General features: G+C 32.7%; 1 protein-coding gene across 1 annotated transcript; it reads left to right on the forward strand.

Moving 5' to 3' along the window:
* The first annotated feature begins 479 nt into the window (after positions 1-479).
* On the forward strand, positions 480-24772 carry CSN1S1 (casein alpha s1). Its single transcript, XM_061191014.1, has 7 exons — positions 480-584; positions 11832-11894; positions 13974-13994; positions 14910-14933; positions 19038-19082; positions 22773-22799; positions 24614-24772. Exons 1-7 carry the CDS (start codon positions 480-482, stop codon positions 24770-24772), a joined length of 444 nt encoding a protein of 147 aa, XP_061046997.1.
* Positions 24773-25121: the final 349 nt, after the last annotated feature.

Here is a 25121-nt window from a genome sequence, read left to right on the forward strand (position 1 = left end):
AAACAAAATCTGCAAACTTGGCTTGATTAAAATATTTCCATTGAATGGACTCTGAAATACTGTAAAATGTCTCAGGACCTCAATTTCAGAAACTTTGAAGGATCCATGATTTTATCCTACTTGTAAGTAACAAGATGGCCTGCCACAGTTCCAAGGATACCAGCAGAAGACTGCAACTTCTGAACAGAAGACTAAAGCTTAATTGGACGCAGGCAACCACAGGAGAGTATCAGCATTTGCACTCATTTCCCCAATTTTTACAGTGCTGTATGAAGAGGCACTGTATTACGGGGAAGAACTCTAAATGTAGGGAACTCAAATTTTTATAACGAGCAGTAAGTTTACCAGACTTTTACCCTGCAATGAAACATGATCTTTATTATAACTGGACAGACAACAGCCTGCCTTTTATTCTGAACAGAGACACTATATCTGTCTTTCTAGGATGTTTACTTAAAAAAAAAAAAATCCTTGGAAAGATGGTCGAAAACAAAGGCAGCCAGTGCCTCTACTTGCAGGACATGAGGAAGAGCAAGACATCCATGGCGGACTGTCTCTCAATAATTAGTGAAGACCCAGAGTGGGTATCCAAATGTTTCTGTGAAGATAGATTCTACCCCAAACATTTCTAATTTTCCCTCATTTTAAAACTAATCCTTATTTTTAACTTTATGTAGTCTCTGCCAAAATGAATTCTGGATTTTAATATTGATTGGTAAGAGATTTATAGAAATAGTTGTTTGTTAGGCATATAGCACAGGCTCCCAACCCTTCTTCTCCAATATAAATGGGTAAAAGAAATAAAAGATAATATAAAGGAACAGTTATGCTTCTTCTTTGTTTTTTTGTTTTTTTGTTTGTTTTTGTTTGTTTTAAGAGAAGAGAAATGGAAGCATGGAAAAAATCATTGTATATCTGTATAAGATATAAGGTAAAGATTACATCCTACATTGCCCTCTCCCCAAAATGTGAACATGACATTAAAATAAGACTTTATGAAGCAACTACTATGTTTAAAAGAAATTGATGTTTAGTAAGTTTAAATCATATATACAGTACAATTTAAGATAAAGATTCATGTATAACATAAATTACAAATGAATGATAATTTAGATTAAAAATTGCCCAAAGTTATATGATGTTTTTATTGAATTTAAATACTGTAATATAGAAATTTGTTGGTTGTCCCCTTTCTGAGTTAAAAAAATATTCTAATTAGATGTCATAAAGCAGATACTGTTCAGCCTTTAAATATTTCATTGTTTTGAAGAACTCCGCTAAACTGTACAACCTACATGATTGAGACAAGAGCATTTTTAAGGACCATATTTGATATACCACAGAAGAGCCATTGTTTTCTAGATGATGGATGCTTCCTTATCTTGAGTGACCTATCTTATATTATCCAGGATGATGCAGTAGCTTTAGGGCCAATGACCTCTGTTAAGGACAAAGATAGAGCTGAATATTTTGACTTCCTCTTTTGACTTAAAAATTAGTAACTCAGAAATAAATGTAAAGACTGAAACCAGAGAAAATAAATATATATAGTAATCTGAAATTTAAAAATAGGAAAGCCAGGATCACAACTGGGTGTAAGGCTAAAGATACTCCCTCTGAAGGTTTGGATGCTTAGGATTTTCCCCTTCGATTTTGGAAAAAATAATTTTACTGCAGAAATATGAGTTTTTTAACCCATTAGAGAAAACAATATAAAATTATGATAAATATATATATTTTAATTTCAGAGACAATAAATACAGAAAAAAAGAAACACCATACAATGAAAATTTGATTTGTTTGATTATCTAGTGTTTGAATACTTCTCAACATCAAACCCATCATAACATTAATATTTTGTGAAAATATGTCCACAAAATTAATGACTCACAAAGGTAAATATTTTTATGATTGACTAAAAATTTACAAAAATATAAAAGCATTTCCCAAGAGAAAGACAAAAGATACGAAATCATTCTAAAGGGTAGACACAGCCAACACACATGTGGAAAGTGGCCCACCCTGCTTATAATAAGTAAGATGCAACTCAATATTAAAATGATACAATTTTTTGTTCATCATTTTATGAAATTAACAAAGACATAAAACCCCCATGTCAAATAAATAATATTTGGTGTAAAACTCATGGCCAAACAAGTACTTTCAAACATTAATTCTGCGTTTATAAGTTGACAATACCCTTTCTGAAGGGTATTTGGAAATATGAATCAAAGGTCAGAAATGTTTATACTCTTTGATCATGAATTTCCAATTCCTCTTCTAGAAATATATGCAAAAGACATTGCTAGAGGGTATGCAGTAAAATTCATGTACATGTGTATACGTTACAGCCATATGCATAAAGGCAGAAAACAAAACCAAACTCTGAAAATTAAAAAAATGCCCTTTAAATGGTGACTAAATAAATTGTAATGTATCTAAAATACAGAAAATTGTGGCTCACAGAACCTGAAAAGAGCCCCAGGGAATGGAAAAGATTATATTCCATCAGGATTGGAAATATTCCAACCAAAGAAATACACATTTACCTCTTTTACATTTTGAGCTTTAAAGAACAGGATCTATTGCTTAAAATTTGTTACATATTATTATAAAAATGACACTAGGAAAAAGTGATAATGACATCACAAAACATGGGATAAAAAAGTAGTTTATGAAATAAAGGTAATGTACTCTACACAAACACTCATATATATAGCTAAAAAACATGCCACATTTTTACCAGTGACTTCTTATCTTTGAGTTGAGGGTTAATGAATTGTCTTTTCTTTTTTTTCCTCTTACTGATTTTTAAAAATTGTGTAAATATTTATTTAAATAGTCACTGAACTCAAATCTACAACTGTTCTACATTAAGTAAAAGCTTGTGACTCAAACCTTATACCTCATTTTACAAGTTAAATGTCAGAAACTCTAAAACTGACTTTAATGTTTCAGTAATCTACTTGATTATAAATTTAAATAATAAAACAGAACTATGATAAAGCCATTGGTTGGACTCTTATCTAGGACACAGAAAGCCTTTGGGGGTACATTTTAAAAATAAAGCACAGTGCTGAAGAGTGGGCTCTCTGGAATAAAATGGCCTGGTTCAAATTCCAGCTAGCCATCTATGTATTAACCTGGAAAAGTTGTTCAACTATTGTAAGCCTTAGTTGCTTCATCTCTAAAATTGAAATAACAATAATATTTCCTTTTTTTGTGTTGCCATGAGAAAAATCCTAGTAATGAGAAAAGCCTTTAAAAGTACTAACACAGTGCCTGAGTGTCTGGCTTGTTAAAAGTGCTCAGCAAATGCCAGCTCACTGCTGTTGGAAGAATATGATTGCATTTGAGATTTGGCACCACAATAATAGTACCTTGAGGAGAATGCCCTTCCTTGTCTCCTCCGGTGAGTGCTTAGAAACAAGGGAAGCTGGAGGCCAGGAACATAACCTGTGAATTGTTGGAGCAGAGAGGGATCGAGTTCCTTTATCCTTCTCAGAGAGTTTCCAGGCAGAGGAAGAGGAAGGTCCTGGAGGTACTTGGGCTGAAACAATCCATGACCATCTTGATTTAAAACAACAAAAGGAAGTTACGACACCCAGGAAGATCTTGGGTGAGGAGGAGTGGGGCAGATGTGAAGAGCACTGTAGAGCTTCACCTCAACGCTCAAGGAGAGGGAGCCAGCCTTTCAGGCTTCTGCCTTCCTCAAAAGGAGAATTTACAATTCTCAAAATCGAGTTCAAATTCTTCCTTGTACTGCATGGTCTTCTATGTTCTGCTTGCTGCCTTCCTTTTCAACTGTATCACTCATCACTTCCCTGGTGATTATGGTGCACTTCAAACCAAGACCATTAACACACCTTCCCACCTCCACACGTAACCCCCCTCCCCTGTTTCCTCACCTGACTTCATACACTTTTACTCATCTTTTAGGACTCCTTTCCTAATCTTTTCATGTTGAGACTAACACTTGCTTTTCTGTGCCTTCAACGTTCTTGTGTTCCTCAACAATTATAGTACCTTTCTTTCAATATATAAAATTTATTAATGTATAGATTTGTCCCCCCAACAGAATTATTTTCAAGTTTTAATTGCATGCTGCTACACACTTGCCATTAGCACTTTCCTCATGTGTAAACCTGTCTTTCACTTCTCAACTTTCCAAATCTTACCCAAATATCAATAGCCACTTCAAATTTCAGGCCACTTCATTCCATCATATGCTGTCTGTCTTCTGGACTTCTATTGTACTTTACTTATTATATCAGCCATTTAGAAATTAAATCCTGAAATTACTTCTACTTGTTAGATTTTAAATGACTATTCATGTGACTCTGTGAAATCTTTTCTACTCTACTACATTCTTCATCACTGTAGATTTTAATCATCAACCATGTTCAAAAAATCTCCAGCCTGGAACATACCAGCTCCACAGCCCCTCAACAGTCTTTTTCACTGTGTCTATAAAAATTTAATTATATTGCTAGTAACCTCTTTCATCTCCTTTATTTCCAAGAAAGACAGACATTTGAACTTGAATCTCCCAGATAAAACGATCTCATTTTATTACCTTCTCAAAAGGGGGAAGGTATCCCTTCTGTGTTGTCACCTGTATCTGGAGGTCACAGGAGGGGAAGGAATTGTCATTCTACTTCCACTTCCTGTTTACTTTTTCTACTAGCTTTATTCAAGTGGCCTTCTTACCTTAAAGTCTCTGTTATTCTAAAGTCTGGCCTTTTTCTCATCTCGCTGCTGCCATTTACTGTCCTTCAGGGTCCCTAATGTCATCCTGAGCCAGTGGTTTGTTCTCCGTTCCATCTTTAAACTTGCCATGATCCTGGACTATATCAGTGCCCACACAAATGGCCCAATCAAATTCCTGATGTCTTTTACTTCAGCAACCTTCACCTCACTTCACTAGTTTAGCCCCTATTGTCATTAACAAAAACTTTGAAGTTTTTTAATCCTAAAATTTCCCTCTCTGCTCTAACATTTACACTTAGACACGTCAGTACTTCCGGAAGAGCGGCAAATATTCTTACCCACTGTTAAGGATTAGTTAATCAATGAAGAAATATTGTTATTATTGATTTTGCTGTAGTTAGTGAAAGGAAAAAGGATTAGAAGGCTGTTGTTGGATAATGTTGGATTCAGGGAACTTTCTTATCTGAAAGGCTGCAGACTTGTGCAGAAGCATTGTGAAGTTTGTTTTTAGCAATGCTGAGACCTTTTTTCGCTCTGCTAGGTCCTTTTACTCTAACACTACCCTTGATGGCTTAAGTCAGTTCATCTTTTATGCATGTTAGGCATTCTCCACTTGCAAGGGTGTTCCTTCCTCCATTATCTATCCAAAGATACAACTTCTTGCATCCATTAAGTTTTTTGAATAAAGGAGTTAGCAGCATGTTATATTAGAAAGAGCACAGGCTCTGGTGTTAGAAGATCAGAGTCATCATTTACTTGTTACCTGATGCATGACCTTGTATGGAAATTAATTTACTTAACTTACAGAAGGTTTGTTTTCCTTATCTACAAAAGAAAGAATAACATCTGCTTTCTCTACATGATTCTTGTAAGGAGTAAATGGATTAATAATTGTAAGAAGACTTTAGACATTGTAAAGAACGATATAAATTGATTAATTAATGCATATATTCCACTCTACAGTTGGATGGCTTATTATCCTATCTGGTACACTATGGTTCTGATAGCTAGTAATGCATGTTAAATACATTATATCTTCATAATAACACTGTTAAACTTGGACAACCAGTGACTAGAGCCAGGAAAGCTTATCAATCATGAAAACCACATTTTGTCAAGTCAGAGAAAGAGATATTTCTGATAGGAAAAAATCTCTTTACCTGCCAAATTACACAGTTTTTCAGAAAGAACTCACTATGTAGGATTTAGTTAACATAATTAAATTTTAGCCCGTTTTTCCCAGGTGTCTTAAGTAGATGAAAGCCTCGTTAGTGCAAGATGAATGAATTTTTGGTTGGAGGTAAAAGGAGAGTAGTTGTATGAGTACAACATACACAGATAAACTGTTACTAAAGGGATATCCTACCTACAAAAAGCATCTAGGGTTGGATAAGGAAATGCTCTATTTTAGACATTGTTATAAAGGTAAACACTTTCATGGAAACACAATTCAGCATTTTTAATGTCTGTTTCTCCTATATATGTTACATTGTTTTTACAATTTTCATGGTTTTCCTGTATATGTTACATATTTTTACAATGTTCATGTTTTTAAGTATTTCTCAATGACATTTTGTATACAAACTTTCATTATTAGGTAAGTTTAAAAGAGAGGACTATACCTTACATTTTCAAATCTCCCAGTTCCTAGCTACTCAAAGTGTGTCACATAGATCACCATCAGTGACATCACCTGAGAACTTGCTAAAAATGCAGGAACTCAGGACGCACCTCTGACCTACTAAATCTGAATCTGAATTTTAACAAGGTACCCTAGTGATTCATAAGCACGTTAAAATTTGAGAAGCACTGTCTTAGTTCACTGTTCTGTGAGAATATCAAATAGTACAGGATTTCATTGATAAAAATTCTCATTAATAAAAGTAGAAAGTTCTTTCTATTCCCCTCTCATAGTCCATTCCAAGCTTTCTTTAATTTTGGTCACTATTAGAAATTTTGTCTTTACCCTTCTATACATTTTCTATGCATATATAAACGTAAAAATATGATTCATAAATTCTCAAAAGTTAACAAATCCATGAAGAAGGAAGATAATTTGGACACAAAATAATTAGTTGGGATTCTTCAAAAATCATGTTCTAATAATGGATAATTTTAAATGAGTACTTACTTTGTTTCAGTCACTCTTTTAAGTGAGTAATCTAGTTTATTCCTCTCAATCACATAGGAAGTGGATGTTATTGAACAGATGGGAACATTGAGACACAGTGACTTTGCAAGATTACACTGCTTGTCTTTGAAAGCCAGAAATTAAACTTACAACTTGACCCTGAAGCTGTGTCTTGCAACCACTACATTATACCTCTTACTTAGACTATGTGCTTCATTTAAGATCTCCAGAGACCTATTGACAGAGCACCAAGTTAAAAAGGACATTTTTCTAAATACAGACATAAAATCAAGCACAGGTTCCATATTTCCAGTGCTTTCATATATTCATAATATACAACAACTTCCTGAAAAGAACTCTTAGTTCTGGGTGCCAAGGTTCTATTTGTACAATACCTAAGAGCAATTATTAATAATCTATTGTGAATCCTCTCTTAGATTCCAAATGGCATCTGGGTTTCTAGGGAAAAACAAAAATATCTTTCACATTTCTCAGTCAATTTCCTTCTGGAAGGTTAACTGTTTGTTACATAATTAAAGGACACTTTCCTACAAGACTCATCAGTCATAAACCCAAATGTTCCAGGGAGAATTTTGACAAACTAGCTTTGAAACTTATTATTCTTTGAATAATTCAAGTTCTGAATTATTTACTGTCTCATACAAAAAGAGTCCTCCAAAGAGGTTTGAATCTGGACCAGAATATGTAACAACAGTGTACAGAACCTTGCAGAGTAAAGTGTACCTCTTGACTCATAGTTTTGTTTTGTTCTGTTTTTTTCAAAAATCTATGTCTATTGCTAATAATGTTTCCTTTTATTTTTGTGCTAGTTTTTCTAATAAGTATGAATCCAAGAAAAAAATTTTCAATATTGAAACTTGAAAGAAAAGAAAGCTTTCTACTTAGTTGTCCCTTATCTGACCTATTTCCACTTTCATTTGTTTAGGAATTCTGTTGGATTTTCAAAATCAGTTGTGATATCACTAGAGTAGCTATGCCTTGGTGCACCTAAAATAGTCCTGGTTGTTGTTATAATCATTGAGTAGACCCTTTTATTATCATAAATGTTCAATGTTGGATGAACAATTTTATGTTCACCCTACATATGACTCTATTACATCAGAAAATTAATATTTTTCTTTACTCACAGGGCAAAGGCCCATTTAACTACAAATGGTCTAAATATGTGTCTCAATTTTGAACCTTGTTTTAGTGGTTGGAACTGAACAACTTTAAGTGATAAAGCAAGTGGAAAATATCAATATAAAGCAAATAAATGTAAGCTAAAATTTTGCAGGGCTTGGCATTGTATAAATCTACAATGAACCTGTTTTCTCAAATTACAATGAGCAGTGATGTTTTACAATGATAAGAATGATTTATTTAAAAAATACAAAACCTAATAAACTATATTCAATACCTAGCTAAGACAAAGTGGAAATTGATCCTTATCCATAGGGGATAGAAAAATCTGGATTTTGAGTTCATGAGAATTCCCACAGTAGATTTACAAGTAGATATATACTTAGGGAAGAGGTGGCTTGTCTTACGACACAGATTAGACACTTTAAAAAGTCTGATTGTTCCCCTTTGATGGCAAGTCTTATTATCAAATCTATCTAAGAAGCCTTGTCTGATGTGGCCCCATCTCAGCTGTTCATAGGTACTCTGGAAGCCCTGTTCAAATCTCTTATTTTTGGATTATCAAAAGTATTAAAATTATTAGCTTCTTATATATTAATTACCCATCATAGTATGAGACCAGGGATTTGTCTTGCTCTACTTTTACTTCCCCCTTACCTTGTCTAGTTTCTTCACTTCTGTGAATAAATAAGTAAATAAAAGAATGAGTAAACAATGAAGATACAGTAGCTTTTCACAAATTACTGTATGATTCTGAGTTGGGAGTAAAATAAGTCAGTTCTCCTGGATACACTCCTGGGAAAAGACAAAAGCAGGGTATTATAATGCAGGGGCAGTTGCTTGTTCTCAGCTCCTTGAATAAATCAGCATAAATAGAAAACACTAGTACCTTGTTGAAATTGGTGTGATACAGGCAGCAAGGAAGATACTATCTAAAGAGAACTTCAGTATGAAAAATTATAGTCTTTTCTATCCCCAGTGTGGAGAGCCTGAACCACTTTGAAATTTCTTTTAATCCAAAATGTTCCTGTCATATGACTGTGAATAGGCTCTAAATATCACTATAGATTTTTGTAATTTAAAATATATACTATGATTCCTTTCTTGTAAACAAGCAGTCACAATCGACAACAATTTTTAAAAACCCTATGTATAGATATTTTATTCAGCATATAATATTTTTCTATAATGTACAATGTCAGCTAATTCTAGGAGTACAATTGGGAATTGGAGGGACAGATTTTTACTTTTTCCTTTTATCTATTGACTTTAAAAGATGGAAAATCAGAGTTATGGTTGATTTTTGCAGTATTTAAGAACTGTAATTCTTGAATAATTATTACTTTTAATTAAGCAATCTATAATGAAGTTAATGAATGCTATCACAACTAGTACACCCAAAACAAAGCAAACAAAAAATTACTTGGTGTAGTTAAAATACCACCAAAGTTTATAGGACAATTGTATTTTCTTTTTGGGAAAAAAAAGATTAGACCACATATAATGTAAGTTACTTCACAAAGTAAATTCTTAAAATAAATAATAGGGAATAAATTGAGGTTTAAAAAGTGAAATAAATAATGAATTCTTCTCATGGTCTAGTATGTTGCTAAAAATTGAAAACTTTTGAAGACCCTCTTTTGTCCCAAGAATTTCTTTTATAGGTATTGAATTTCTCAAAAGATATAAAGGGAATTTTATTGATAAATTGGTCTTTCCAATTATTCATTTAACATAAAAGCATGTTCTCATAATCATAAATCTAGATTTTTTTATATTTTAATTTTGAATAATGACATTCCATTTCCTGTGTAATTTGGTATCATAGCATGAATCACTCTTTTGTTGAAAACTTTCCTTAGAATTTCTTGGGAGAGGAATTGGACAGAAAATTAATTTCCTATTTGAGAGAATTCTTAGAATTTAAATGGACCTATTGGTTGAACTGAAACCACAAAATTAGCATTTTACTAATCATTAGGTTTAAATATCTGTGAAGCAAAGAGATCTGCCATCACCTTGATCATCAACCCAGCTTGCTGCTTCTTCCCAGTCTTGGGTTCAAGGTATTATGTTTACATATAGCAAAATTACTATGATTTACTCTGTCTAATCTTTCTTTCATTCTTCCCTAGTATGCATTTGTAACTCTTCTATGTGATTGCAAGTATTGATACCTTCCTATGATATACTGGTAGCTTAAAAATGCATTTGTGAATGTTGATACCATCCATCTCAGAGCTTTAGGTGAAAAATCAAATAGTTTTATAAAGACCAAATAATTTGTTGATTATTATTTGAATAAATTTTCATATATTGAAAAAGTAGATACATAATTTCAGTATAGACTTGTGGTGAAGTAATTTGAATTACTTTTGCCAAATTCTGTGAAAAGTTGTTATGCAGAATAATTTATAATATTTTTAATTATCATAGTGAAGATCATTTCTGGTAGAATATTTCAAAGCCATTTTTATTCTATGTCATTAGGTTAATAAAATTAATTTTATAAAGGATACATCAATGATCGACAATCAGATATAAATGACTGCTTTTGTAAAGATGGTTAAATTAAGATATTAGGAAGGATACAAATGGATGAAAAAAGAAAATTTATTTTGGGCTTATAAATATGTCTTCTTTACTAATGCAGGTAGATTCCACAGTTTGTAAACTGAAGCAGTGTATATAAAATAAGCTGGTATTAGTTTGTTGACTAAGGTATAAACAAATTTCATGTATAATCTGATAATTTTCCTAATTTATCTGGAACCCATTTTTACAGCACATATAAATGTAAGTATTTCTGGGTTCTTATAATCTGATGGAACTCTAGAAGTCAAACATGATAAGATATCTGAATCTTATGATTCTGTTCAATTCAATCATCTTCATACAGTCATGCCATGGATATATCAGTGTAGCAAAACATAAAGTAATAACTAGATTCTTTTTTAAAAAATTGATGGAAGTTAATGGTTTCTACATAATGCACGTACAGTGTTTTTCATGAAGACTCAAAGAGCAGGATGATTTTAAAAAGACTTAAAGGAGAAAGACATTTTCAAAAAATTTCAGATAAAATTAAATGCCATTTCCTAGTGGATTTTAGTTTATTATCAATTTTAGCAAGTCTGATGATCTAAGAAGATTTTTAAAAATTTTCTTAATTGTAGTATTTTAAAAGTCAGTAGTATTTAAATATTGATGCTTCTCTATTCCTCTGACAAAACCCTATTACCACTTCCAGGATCAAATGCTTTGTTTTAAAGTATAGTAAGATATTGTTATTTCTTATCTCATATAAGCACTAAGCAAGATAATTTGAATGATAAATATTTATATTGAATAGCAAAATTAAACACTAAATGAATAAAAATACTACTTCTCAAATGAAACTACTTTTATCATAATATACTCCTCTGTTGGAAAATCAAGGATTTTTTTTTTTCATGAATCAAATTTTATTATAAGACCTGATGGGGGCTTCCCTGATGGTGCAGTGGTTGAGAATCTGCCTGCCAATGCAGGGGACACAGGTTCAAGCCCTGGTCTGGGAAGATCCCACATGCTGCAGAGCAGCTGGGCCCGTGAGCCACAATTACTGAGCCTGCGCGTCTGGAGCCTGTGCTCCGCAACAAGAGAGGCCGCGATAGTGAGAGGCCCGCGCACCGCGATGAAGAGTGGCCCCCGCTTGCCGCAACTAGAGAAAGCCCTCGCACAGAAACGAAGACCCAACACAGCCATAAATAAATATAACATGAATGAACCTTGAAGAAAAAAAAAAAAAAGACTTAAAAAAAAAAAAAAAAAGACCTGATGCTTTTTATTGTGTTTTCTTCCGTAGGTCTTGACAACCATGAAACTTCTCATCCTTACCTGCCTTGTGACTGCTGCTCTTGCCAGGCCTGTGAGTACAGTAGAAAATTTAGAAGGTTCTAGATTCTTGCTTGAAATCACCTGGTATCTCATCAAACACATGACATTGAGGATAATAATCTTAAAGAATTGGATGGTCTCTAATTAGCTATTGAAGTCTTGATCGTAAAATTATGGTAATCCTTCACATTTTGATCATTATTATGTAGTTCATTCAAAGCCTTAACTCCAAATAGAATCTCTGACTTGAAATAAAAACGCCTCACAATAAAAAAATTAAAAATAAAAAGTAAAAAGAAGAAGAAATAAGGGATTGAACAACATACTAAAGAGCATCAAAGAATGTTATTAGGCTCTTTGCCTGGGTCCATTACAGAATAGCATATTTGTAAACATATGTGTCCAATATTTTCTTACCGAATATACCGTTAAGCCACATATTCCAGTGTATCCTACTTTTGGAGCCTAAGTCAAACCCTCATGTGAGATGGCTCATGCCAACGAATATTTCCCAAGATATAGAAAACTGGGCTTATTCTGCTGATTCAGAGATCAAATTGCTTGGTCCCTGTAGACAGTAAAACTAGATAATGTAAAGTAAAATAACCTTTCTTCTCAAAAATAAAAGGAAAAGATTCAGTTACTTACGTGAAGCAAAAAGTTATTCTGTTCCCTTGTGATGTGTAGCTAGTGAGGGTGAAATAAATGAATAGGAATCACCTGATACGAAAACAGTCTAAATAAGGTAATAGTCTTGGATATTTGGACAATGAAACTATCAAATATAGATGCAAAAGTTTCTGAAATGCTGAGATAGTCTATTGATGAGACTCCTATTTTCTAAGTTTTTGATTGGATAAATGCAGGATCACTAATACCCAGCTTCTTAATCAATATTCTGTCTGTGCTGCACCCTAAGCACCAATAGAAAGAAATATCTGACAGCAAGTTACCAAAAAAAACAGATCCAAGTTCTTCAGAAATGTGTTATTGGAGTAGTCCATATCTTGTCCTTTTACAAATGAAATGGGTATAGGTTCCCCAGCAAACAGATTCTATAATCTTATTCCAAAGAAAACATCATTTTTAATGCTACAATTTAATAAACATAAATCTTGTTCTCACAGTTAAAATGCAGATTGTGTTAAATTTTTATATAATTTAATTGATGATAAAAATAAAATCCAGACAAACAATATTTAATTAGTAAAAGCATACATTTTTCTTCAAATATTTATCATGATTTAAAGTCACCTTTAAAACTACCATGTAATATAAATAGTTCAGAAAATGAAATAATATCTTCATCATTCTGGATTAATTCAAACTAATTCAGGTTTGGGTTTTTTTTCATCTTTTTACATAGTTTTCTCAATTCTCCACCATGCTCTAAAGAGAGAAGACAATTTACTTTTCTTTGATTTTTGTCAGTAAAATCATTGTTTTATTCCTCCTAGGGAAACTTGGTGTCAGAAAAATTTAGATATTAAAATACAGACTTTTCTTAAATAGCAATGTTAAATGTATAGTATTATATATGTATTGTGATATTATTATTATTGTATTTTGATTGCTTTTTGTTTTACAATTCTTGCATTGCTTTTCATAGAAACATCCTCTCAGGCACCAAGAACTCTTTCAAGTGAGTGCTCTATTCTATGTTCCAAGAACTCACTCTAATTGTGGAACTCAAGTGATGATGGATTGGTAATACATAGACTCTAGTCCCATTCCTCCCTTCTCTAGAAAGCAGCCAGTTTCACATTCACTGAGCTGTAATATCTTCAAGTATTGAACTGAATATAGATCTGCTCTCACAAACCTTTTTAGAGAGGAGGGTACATGGACTTACATATTTATGATTCATAATATTACTCAAGAGCAGTAGTTAATTAAACAGAATATGTTACCGTGGTTTATTTTAATGTATTATTGCTTCTTTCTGCATCTTCTACTTGCACTCAAACATATGATTTGCAATTTGGTCTCATTTTACACACTGAATTTTAAATTAGATACCTCTACCACACCTTTCTACAAGAGCCATTAATCCTCCACTCTATCCACTGTTTGAATTAATGCCTTTTAATTTATTTTTTATTCTTTGCAGAATGAACTAGATAGCAAAGAGGTAAGGTTCTTTCTTTTCCCCAACTAATCTCTCTTTCAGTTAGCTATGATGAATGTTGAATGTCTTCATCATTTCAATTTTTATTTACCTACAATTGTATCCAGGTATTCAGGTACTTGGATTACTCTCTCAATTCTCTGTTTTGATTACATTCCTATTCAATTCCTCCTTTGACATTTGATAAGGATGAACTTACTAAACCTTTAGGCCTGGTAAAGAATGAACCAAATACGTTGTCTCCTTTAGATTTTAAAATTAGATCATAAAACTAAAACTAATTATCTCTTATTTTACCTAAGAGATATTTTGGTTTACCTAAGCAAATGAGGAACTTGTGTTCAAATGGAAAAACATGCTCCTTTTTGGGGTGTGTTTTTCATTTTTATAATTCACAATTTAATTTCTACAGGAAGTCCTCAAAGAAAGAAAGTTTCTCAGGTTTGCTGTGGCGGTAAGCATTATCCACTTATTCTTCTGAAATGACAAACATATTTTTCTCGAAAAATAAAGTTAATTTTTGTTTATAAATATATTTTTCACTTGACTTGATCAAACCTTTTCTTCTTTCACTCATCCAAGCACCCACAAAGAATATTGAAATTACATATGCAAATATTAAAAAGCTGCTTTAAATAATAATTTGTACCTGTACTTTTGACTCTTTGCAAAACACTTATGCTTCCTTTTGCATAACCTATGTAGAGTTTTACAATTTCCATGCTCATTATGACGGAATGTTCCATATCTCTAAACGATACCGTGTGTGTTTTGTATATTATTTTCTGTAATTTTGCGACTGAATTGTCAAATAAAACACAAATAGAAATTTTACTTCAGGACCACTATTTAAAAGATTTGATAGGCAACCCAACTTTGTCTGAATGATGTGTAACATAACGTTCCTTTTTTTTGTAGTCTTCATCAGAGGAGCTTAGAGAGGTAAGAAATTCTCCACAGGATATGCTATAAGTTAGCAAAGGGAAGCAAGTTTTGTTCTGTCCAGTGAGTGTTGTTGTGGTGTGCCAATTCTTTATTGCATGTTTATGGAAAAAAACACTAGATTATTGAACCAGGCAGAAGAGATAAAGAGAACTCAGAGCTCTGACTTAAACAAGGTGAAAGATAGTAACAGTAAAATTTAGTGGAACAAAATTTTAAAATATTTTTAAGTGCACATTTACATACTGACAGCTTAAATTAAAAAAGCTTAGCAATGAGACACAAGGCAAGGAATGATATAGCAAGAAATATTAATGCATTCACAAAAAAACATATTTATTTTTTAATTTGCAGCAGCACAATGAAGGTACATTTTCTCATAGATATCCATTCATTTATGGCCCTCTTTACTAACGTTTCTCTTTTTTTTTCTATCCTTAAGGAAAACATCAATGAACTGAGCAGGGTAAGGAACATCAATGATATTTAAATTATTTTAAAAGTTAGTTCTTTCAAAAATGCATTTTATAACCTACACTTTATTGGTTTCAACAGAGAGAACTTCTGAGAGAAAAGCACAGTGATGAACACAAGGTAACAAAAATTTTCTTAAGACAGTGTGTCAAAAAATGTATTCTTCAGTAGGAAAAATGTTTTAATTTAGAAAAAAGTTTTCCTGTGGCATTTATACTTTTCTTGAACTTTCAAAATGACTAATGAATTCTACTGAGATTCTATATTGATTTTATTGATTTAACTTTGTAGCTAGGAGGAGACAAAGCATTAGTATGAATGAATGAATGGATGGATGGATGGATGAATGAATGAATGAGTGCAATTATGGACTGACCAACTGTTTGCACTTATCACCAAAACTGAAAGAATGCTTTACTAAGAGTATTATATAAAGCAATAAATCTGCTCCAAGAATGTTTTACATAGTCACAATCGATTATTCACTTTCTTTAAACCTGATTTTTTGATCTGGGTTGTCTATCAGGTTTTTAATAGATTTGGTATTAAGAGACCACACAGGTACTCAAAATTTATGAGATAAAATATATATCCTTTTAATTATCCTTCATACCTGAATGATCATCTTTTCTTGGCAGGATACCAGGAATGAATCAACTGAAGTAAGATTCTTTATTTTAAAACTGTTAAATATAATATAAGGAAAAGAAGGAAGTAAAAACATTTCTTTTAAATACCCTAACCAAAATGAATGAATAATTCTCTTAGGTCAAAACTAAAACAGATATCTCTAATTCAAAGAAAAAAAAAGATACAACATATATGTTGGCCAGAATTAGCTGGATAACTAAACCAATACTAATATTTTGAGCTTAAATTCTATGGTTCATGTCACTACACTCTATATTGCTATGGTCATGAAAACTGAACACAACATACTAGATGGAGAAAATCCATTTTGCTTAAATATTTATACATCATTGAACCAATGCTTTGTGCACTTTTATTTATCACATGATCTTTAATCCAATGCTCTGTTTTGTCATCCAAAAGTTAAGTTAAAGAAAAAAAGATTAGGCTAGTTAAAGGAAAATGTAGGATTATTTACATAGATTTGCCACTACATATAAGAATCTACAATAGTTTTTATTAAACTCTGAAATGCAGATTAAAGGGGTAAATTCTTTGGTTAGTCTGTTAGGTAAGCTTTTTTGTTTTCCTTATCACTTCACTATTGCCACACATTTCTATTTCCTTTGGCGTCTATTTTATTTGGTAATTATCATTTTACTTTTGAATGTCATGAAAAATAAAGTTAATTCTCTTTTCTAAGGATCATGGCATGGAAGATGCTGAGGTAAGACCTTTATTTTAATAAACTCTACGCTTATATATCATAGATAGTATACACTCTATGCTTTAAGAAAGCTATCTTCTCAAATTGAGCAAGATTGAACTTCTCAAACAGGGCTTTTATACCCAAGAATGTACAATGTTGAGCTAGATAAAGTTAAAATTAGAAGAGGAAATTTGTCATTTAAATGATAATCAGGAAGAACATTGCTTATTTATTTAAAAAAAGAGTAGACTTCCCTGGTGGTGCAGTGGTTGAGAATCTGCCTGCCAATGCAGGGGACACGGGTTTGAGCCCTGGTGTGGGAAGATCCCACATGCCGCAGAGCAGCTGGGCCCGTGCGCCACAACTACTGAGCCTGCGCGCCTGTGCTCCGCAACAAGAGAGGCCATGATAGTGAGAGGCCTGCGCACCGCAATGAAGAGTGGCCCCCGCTTGCCGCAACTAGAGAAAGCCCTCGCACAGAAACGAAGACCCAACACAGCCAAAAATAAATTAATTAATTAATTAATTTTTTAAAAAATAAAATAAAATAAATAACAAACCCTACATTTAAAAAAAAAAAAAGAGTAAAAAGCAAAATGTGCATGAGTGTTCAAAATGAAACATGAAACTCAAAAAAATAAAACCCTGCTTCTGCCATCCCAGGGTATGAGCTCACTCTCTCGTATGTTGAGGGCGGTCCTCGGCAGAAAGAATCTATTTCAGCAATTACCTAGGATCAATGGGCTATGCTACCTAATCTAAAAATATGGAAAAAACTCTCCCAAAAGACAAATAAAATTAATATTTTAGTATGTATTTGGGAACAAAAATTATATCCATATGTAAAGATAAACATCCATGACTTAGGAAAAAAACTAAATATTTCAAAGGGTAGATGGTTTAAAAGCTAGTGTAATTTTATTCCACACTGAAATGGGTTGTTCTATTTTAATATTTCCAATTTATTCACATCAAAACTGCCCCAAGAGTATAAGAGAATAAAAACTCAACCCAGGTTTTCAGGTAGCCCAACTCAACAGGGCTCTTCCTTCCAGGTTTCATTTTTATCACAGAAATATATGCATTTGCATTCTACTCAAGCATATATCTGTGTTTGTTTTAATAAAAAATTGTTTTTAAGTTATCAGGTAAGTTATTATACTCCCCTCTCCAGCATATTTTAAATAAAATTGACAATCCAAGAATGTACATTATATTGGCCTTAAATCTTTTCATACCAATTGTTGTAATTCTAAACAAGGAGTTAGCAACCCAGCATGAAAGTGTGGAACTAGTTTCCTTCCAATTCTAAAAGTCACAGTCATGATTTTCTTTCTTTTAGCAAAGGCAATCTGGCAGCAGTTCATCAAGTGAGGTAAATCATTTTGATGTTAATTCAGTATCCCAATTAGAAAATGTTTATGAAAGCTTGTTGTACCATGAAGGTTACCCGTCCCCTAAGGTCTCATTGTACAAGAGAGTATACTCGTACAATGTATACTATGTATACAGCTCTATCCTAATTTTAACATACAAGGCTATCAACCCAACAAATGTAAGAAAGCAAATATTTGTCAGAGACAAAATTACAGAATTCTTTCTGGGCAAACAATACTATCTGCGTATCTTTGGTGCCCAAACTTTTTTTTTCTAATATGTTTTGACCTTCGCAGATTTTGGTAGACCTAAATCTTGTTAAAAATTACAATAATGGCTATGCTTCTAAATCAATGATATAAACATGATATATCCTTTGTAGAAATCAATCAATTCTAGGTTAATCAGACACTGGAGTCCTTTGCTCTTTGTTAACCTAGAGGAGAAAAAGAGCAGGCATACAGGGTGATGAGGTCCTTCCTTTAACTTTGTGAGAAGACCTTCGTCCAAGTTACAGAATAAACCCAACCCCATTATGTGGAGTTTCTGTGAGTTCGATAAAAGTGAATATTTCACATCCACCTCCAACATTCTGAATAACTTCCCTGGTGAAAGCGGTGAGAAGAGAAAAGAGAACCTTGAAGACAACATGTACCTTGAATTATTTATCTTGTCTAAGTTACCCAGGAATTTGTGGCTAAAATCAGTTTACCACAGTTAAGCAATGGAGTGTCTGATTAATTGGTATTCTTACCTTGAATGTAAATTAATGTCATAAAACTAACAATGCATGTGTTTATTTTTTAAGGAAGTTGTTCCCAATAGCAATGAGGTGAGATATATTTATTAAATTTAAAATATATTAACATTTTCTGGGATATGTTAAAATTTACTTAAACTTTTTTTTTTTTTAGCAGAAGCACATTCAAGGGGAAGACGTGCCCTCCGAACGTGATCTGGTAAAATTTTATTAAAAGTTTATCAAAGGCAAATGTACCAAGGAATGAGTAAGAATCTTATATTGATAAATTATTCCTCCTTTTTAATATCTGCTAAACCTTAATACACAATAAGTAGTCTAACAGACTCTAGATGTTTACTGATCCCTTCTGAAAATAAAAGTAACAACTTTTTTACCCTAGGTATTTAATTCATGCTTTCATTTGAATATTTGTGTGTTATAGTCTACTTTCAGATCTGAATAGCATAGTATTGGAATGGCATTCTATAGATTTGGCCAGACTTGAGTTTGACTCTAAGCTCTACCTTTTACCAGCATGTGATGTTAGACAGTTTATTTGTCTGCTCTAAGTCTATAATCTAAATTCTAAAATGACAACACAATAATAAATATTTAATCATGTAAAGCAATTAATACAAGCAAGACATAGCACAAAGTAAGCACTCAGTAAATGTGGCTTGTATCAGAAACATCATACTTTTTCCCCACTTCATCTAATATTCTGACTTACTTTGCAAAAACCAGAAAGCAAAAGCCACTTTCAATTTTTTTTAGCAATTCTGACATGACACACTGTAAGTGAAATTGCCTAAATATTTATTTATATCTGACTGCATTATAATTTATTTTAAGTTAAAAATAAGTTAAGAAAATAGTTTTTCTGATGGTTTAAAGAAAGAATAATTGGATTAGTCCAAATTCTCTGTGGTAGAAATAACACTAAAGTAGGATTACTAGTTCCTCATTCTTTGCTCCTGGGAAAGGGCACTTTAGGATTCTACCTTTATTACTTGAAAATGATGGAAGTGGACTGAATGGTATCCACAAAATCGACAATATTTTTTCTTTTTGAATAGGAACAGCTTCTCAGACTGAACAAAAACAACCTACATCAGCTAGTGATATTTTATTATAATAATACAAAATAATATTTGGCAGAATTAAAATAATTAAATTTTAAATTGGGTCCACTTCTAAATATATAATTTTTTTCAAGAAATTATTTATTCTAGCCTTGACATTAATAATAATTGACAAATGATCCATACGATTGCCTATGTATTTACTGTCACAGCTATTTCTTTCTATTTATGCCAAAACTAATGTTGTATATCATATCCATAATTGTTAACCAGGGAGAAATTTACTTTGACTAAATTCTACATCAGATCCTCTTAGAGCCTCCCAGATGATGCATTATATTCAGGAATTTATTCTGTTTATTTTCCCAAATTCAGTTCTGGATGGTGATTCCATAGACATGCCTCCTTGTGAAAGCACAGATATGCCAAATAAACTTTCCATTTAAGGAAACAGTGTAGTCTCTGGAGAAGGAATCAGGAATCCTAAACATTCAAATTGCTTTTGTCAAAATTCTCTAAGGAAGAGCTGGCGAGTTGATTGATCTAATTGTCTCTGGACCTGGTTCCTTATGTGTGAAATGGAAATACAGTTATTCTCACTTCCTGGTGTTATTTTGAATATTGAATGAGCAATCTACTACTCAGCTATCCCTGAGTCTAGCTTGTAGCAAGTGCAATAAAATGTTCATTTCCCCTTCTCCTGCCCCCACTCCCCAGTCTCTATAAAATTTGCTGTGCTCGTGAGACTTCTGACAACATTACGAAGGTCTTTCATCAGGATGTGCATTTGAACTATGATGTCATAAACTATCTGCTGTTAGTATGGATAGATCAAAAACATATCAATTAGCACAACCCTCTCTCATTGTTTAGTTTCAATCTTTTTGAGTATCATAGTCTTTCACTTGGGAGGCCAACATTTTTTCTTTTAGTTATATAGCAAATAAACTTGACTTAATTAGGACTTTAGGGAAAAGGGCTTATCTTAAGTTAGCAAAATTACATTTTCACATTTTCTTCTGTTACAAATGTAAGGAGAAGGAAGTCAGTAATGAATTTAATTTGGACCTCAATTGTTACTCTTGTTTCAGTTTCCAAGTTGCTTGTGTTTATAGTCCAAATAAATTTAAATATATCAGTACCCCACTGGAATGCATCATTACTGATCTAAGAAATTACCTGAATAATATATTTTAGTACCTTAGTTATGATATGACTAAGCTGTAACCTCCACAAGTATTAGAACTACATGGGTCTTGCTCATAGTGTTCATCGCATTTCATAGTTGGTCCCCAGTATTTAGCATAGACCCTAAGTGAATGAAGGTACCTAGTAAATGTCTGCTATTCGTACATGAATAAAATCAATATACTAAAACAAAATGTTCTCTCTTTCTTAGGAAGCTATTCATGATCACGTAAGATTATTTATTAAATCTAGAATATTTTAGTATTTTCTTCACATGTTATGCTTTTATAATATGTGCTCCTCTTTTTTTTTTTAACAGAAATATATTCCAAGAGAGAAAATTTTCTACCACCCATATCTGGTAATATTTTATTTACAATTTACCAAAGATAAAATTTAAACAAGTGATTAATAGTCATGAACAGAAAATATGTAGTCCTAGGGAATTGGTGAGTTATTATTTTCCCCCCGGGTATGACCCTTATAGATTCTTTATTCTTCCAAACTATAGTAAGTCTAGCCTTTAGTTGAATAATTTTTCTAAAGTTAGAAAATAAAAAGTGTACTGTTATTTTTCATAGTTTTGACATAGAATACAGCTTACCCTAAATTTCATTGTATATTGTAAAATGAATGTGTTGTACCAGAAGATGTCTAAGTAATTTGGAACATATTTCCTTCTACATAGGAACAACTTCACAGAACAAATGAGGAAGACCATGCCCAACTGGTAATATTTTGCTTAATAAATTACAGAATGATAATATATTGTGAAGCTTAAATATGTTTGTTTTTAAATAGCCTCACACTTTTGAAGATATTTTTTTCTTCTCAGGCAGTTATTTCTCACTCCCAACTTTCTGAAATAATTTATATTAATCAATCTGAGAGAGAAGAACTACTTGTCACTCTTCTTTGGAATGGGAGCTGTCTGTTCTGTCTGTCTCACCTGATACGGCCAGCACATTTATAATTCTAAACACTATGAAGTGTTAATTTCCATGGTTACATTAATTTCTCTCAAGATATTCCTTAATTTTGTATCTTTATGTCCACGCTTTGATTCCCGAATTCAATTTACATTTAGGAAACTCACACTCACTTACAATTATGCTCTTTTAAGCAAGCCATATTGGAGGTTTACTAGTTGACACCTTTTGAAGAAACCATCTGGAGAGATATTAAATGTCTCTGTCAAAAAAACTTTCCAGTCCTCTGTTTTCTCTCTCATCTGTGGCATGAGTTTATCTATAATACATAACAGAAACCATTTCTTCCCCTGCCCTACATTCCATTGATTCCATAGTGCTCCTGGGGCTTCTGATTTCGTTTTTAAGGTGACAGCCAGTTTCTGTGAAATATGTGCTGCTATTACAATTCTGATTCCTATCAACAGCTACACCAATTCCAATCATGGAGCCCTTCAATCACTACTTGTCATTCAGTGAATCTTAAGAGGATTGTTGAGGATGTTTTATATGTCTTAGAAAAAATTGTATCTAGGTAATGCAATTGGCAAAATTATTAGGGTGAGTTCCCAGATCTCTAACATGAAAAGCACTTCAAAAAGTTTGCTTCTTCCATCTTTGGTTTTATTCAGCCTTAAAAGTTAACCCTGATTCTCTTTTTCTTTCCAGAGAGAGCCTATGAGAGTAGTGAATCAGGTAAGTGTGTGTGTGTGTGTGTGTGTGTGTGTTTTATAATACTGCCCCAAACTGTCTATTGACAGTCTGTTTTTTTGGAAATTATTGTACTAGTTGCATCATGAACTAGTGCTATGCTAGTATTTCTTAGTTGTTGATGAGTGTTGGACTCTCCAGTGCTGATTCTAACATTGCTATGGAAGACTGGATCTAAGTTGCCAAAGGAAAATGAAAGAATGATTCTATGGCCATCCCTGAGTGAAGATAGCTTCAGGTCAACTTTTAAGTCAGAACAACCTCAACCAACTATTCGTGTTGTTAAAATTTGACTTTTTATTAATCTATAGTACTGTGTAGTGAAAATAACTTGAGTTTTCAATCTTAGATCTGATACCTTCTAATCATATGACCTTGAGTAAATTGTGCTATTCTCTTTGAGCATTGCTTTTTTATTTGTGAAATTAGTATGGATCTATCAATTTATTTCCTCCCCAAACTCCCATATCCTGATTTTTGCAGTGTTCTTTTGTGTCTTCACTTTTACAGGTAGTAACTGTGCATTCAATTCAGTTGCTTTGGTCCATTGATGGTTCAACATATATATGGCATGCTAAGTAAAAAACTAAAGCATGCAAAGAAAACCATGGCGTTTTCTCCATACGAATGTGATTATGGATTAAAAACTTTCCTCAAGATTCAAAACATAGTAGTCATCAATCAATTTTATGATAATGATTCCTCACTGTGTGTCAGATTTTACTCTCAAATTTCTTCGAAAATTCTCTCATCACTCACGGGCCAAAGTAAGGGGAAAGAAAAGGCAATTACTCACTTCATTTGAGCTCTAAGGAGTACACTATCTTAACATTTCCATGTAATTAAAAAAAAAAAAGAGGGTGATAATTATAATCTTAATGAAAGTATTTGGTAGTAATATTTTAGTCCATTATGGTATTTAACTGGATTTAAATCACAAAATTATTTTTACCTCTCTCTCTGTTAAGGAACCGGCCTCCTTCTACCTTGAGGTAAATATATTATATTTTTTTTTTTATATAAATGATTTAATAAAGAGAAAGTATCAGATATAATTATTTATTATAATCTTTACATAGGTAACCACAGCAAAATTTGAAATGCTTTCTTTGGTTTTTCTAATTCCACTGAAAAACACATATTTTCCACCTGAATATATAGAGAATTACATTAATACATAGAAGAAAGTAAAATCTCATGATAGATTAACAGATGCACCTATTCCAAAATTTCAGAAAGAAAAATAATGTTTTGGCACCAAAACCTTATGGTTATGAAGGGGCACTGAGCTAGGAATTGGAGAATTCTTTTCTCTTTATTCCTGGCATTTCTGAAAGACCCGTATTGACCCTGGGTGGGAGGCTCTTCCCTTTCTTTGAGCTCAGTCCTTCATGGAAAATTAAACTATAGAATTAAATGGCAAAAATTATCCTTTCCAGTCCAAATGCCCATAAGTTTATAAATTATATAATAATTAAATTCATACTACTACTTTCCTCTGGACTCCGGTAAATGGACCTGTGTTAGTAATGCAGGTTCTTAGAGTTCAACACTGAAGATTGACCTTGAAGAAGTGATTTATTCATTGCCCCTCAGGTACCCTAAAAAAGTCCTTTCCAAAAGTTCTTTTACCATGGTCCCCCATAGGGACCAGTGTGATTTCTCCTCTTTTCTCACAGTGTAAACATCTCTTGTGATGCTAATAGCCATGTCTGAGATGAATACAATGATTCATTTTCAGAGATTCAAAACAGCAATTTCTCATACACTGTTGCTTTTTCTATCGTCTTTCTCTCTAGCCTTTCCAACAATTCTATCAGCTTGATGCCCATCCCTATGCTGCCTGGTATTATCCTCCACAAGTCACACAATATATTGCTTCTCCATCATTCTCCGACATCCCTAAACCCATTGCCTCTGAGAACGGTGGAAAAACAATTATGCCACTGTGGTGGTAAGTTCATTTATATTACTGCATGCTGATGTTCCATCAAAGGAAATAAAAGAAAATTGCTTACAGAGCATACCATAAAAACAGATTTAGAATAAACATGACACATCATGCTTAGTGCCCCATACTAGAAATTTCTGAAATGGAAAATTGGCGATACTTTTAGGTATATGGCTAATGTTAATCCATTACTCAGGAATATGTGGAACAGTGCTATCTATTCTATAAGTGAAATTCATTCTGATGAAGATGGGAAAAAACTTCTCTCCAAAATAAAAATACAATAATTCAACTTTATCCTCCTTGCACTTTTACTAATCTTTAAATGCCTTTCTTTTGATTATACCCATGATATA

The sequence above is a fragment of the Eubalaena glacialis genome, chromosome 5 (genome assembly GCF_028564815.1).
Source record: "Eubalaena glacialis isolate mEubGla1 chromosome 5, mEubGla1.1.hap2.+ XY, whole genome shotgun sequence".
NCBI classification, from domain to species: Eukaryota; Metazoa; Chordata; class Mammalia; order Artiodactyla; family Balaenidae; genus Eubalaena; species Eubalaena glacialis.

Excerpts from the sequence above, each read along its gene's own strand:
- CSN1S1 (XM_061191014.1), top strand. The coding sequence starts at position 480 with ATGGTCGAAAACAAAGGCAGCCAGTGCCTCTACTTGCAGGACATGAGG. Across the intron at positions 11,895-13,973 it reads CTGCTGCTCTTGCCAGGCCT|AATGAACTAGATAGCAAAGA; the intron begins GTGAGTACAGTA and ends TATTCTTTGCAG. Across the intron at positions 22,800-24,613 it reads CTATGAGAGTAGTGAATCAG|CCTTTCCAACAATTCTATCA; the intron begins GTAAGTGTGTGT and ends CTTTCTCTCTAG.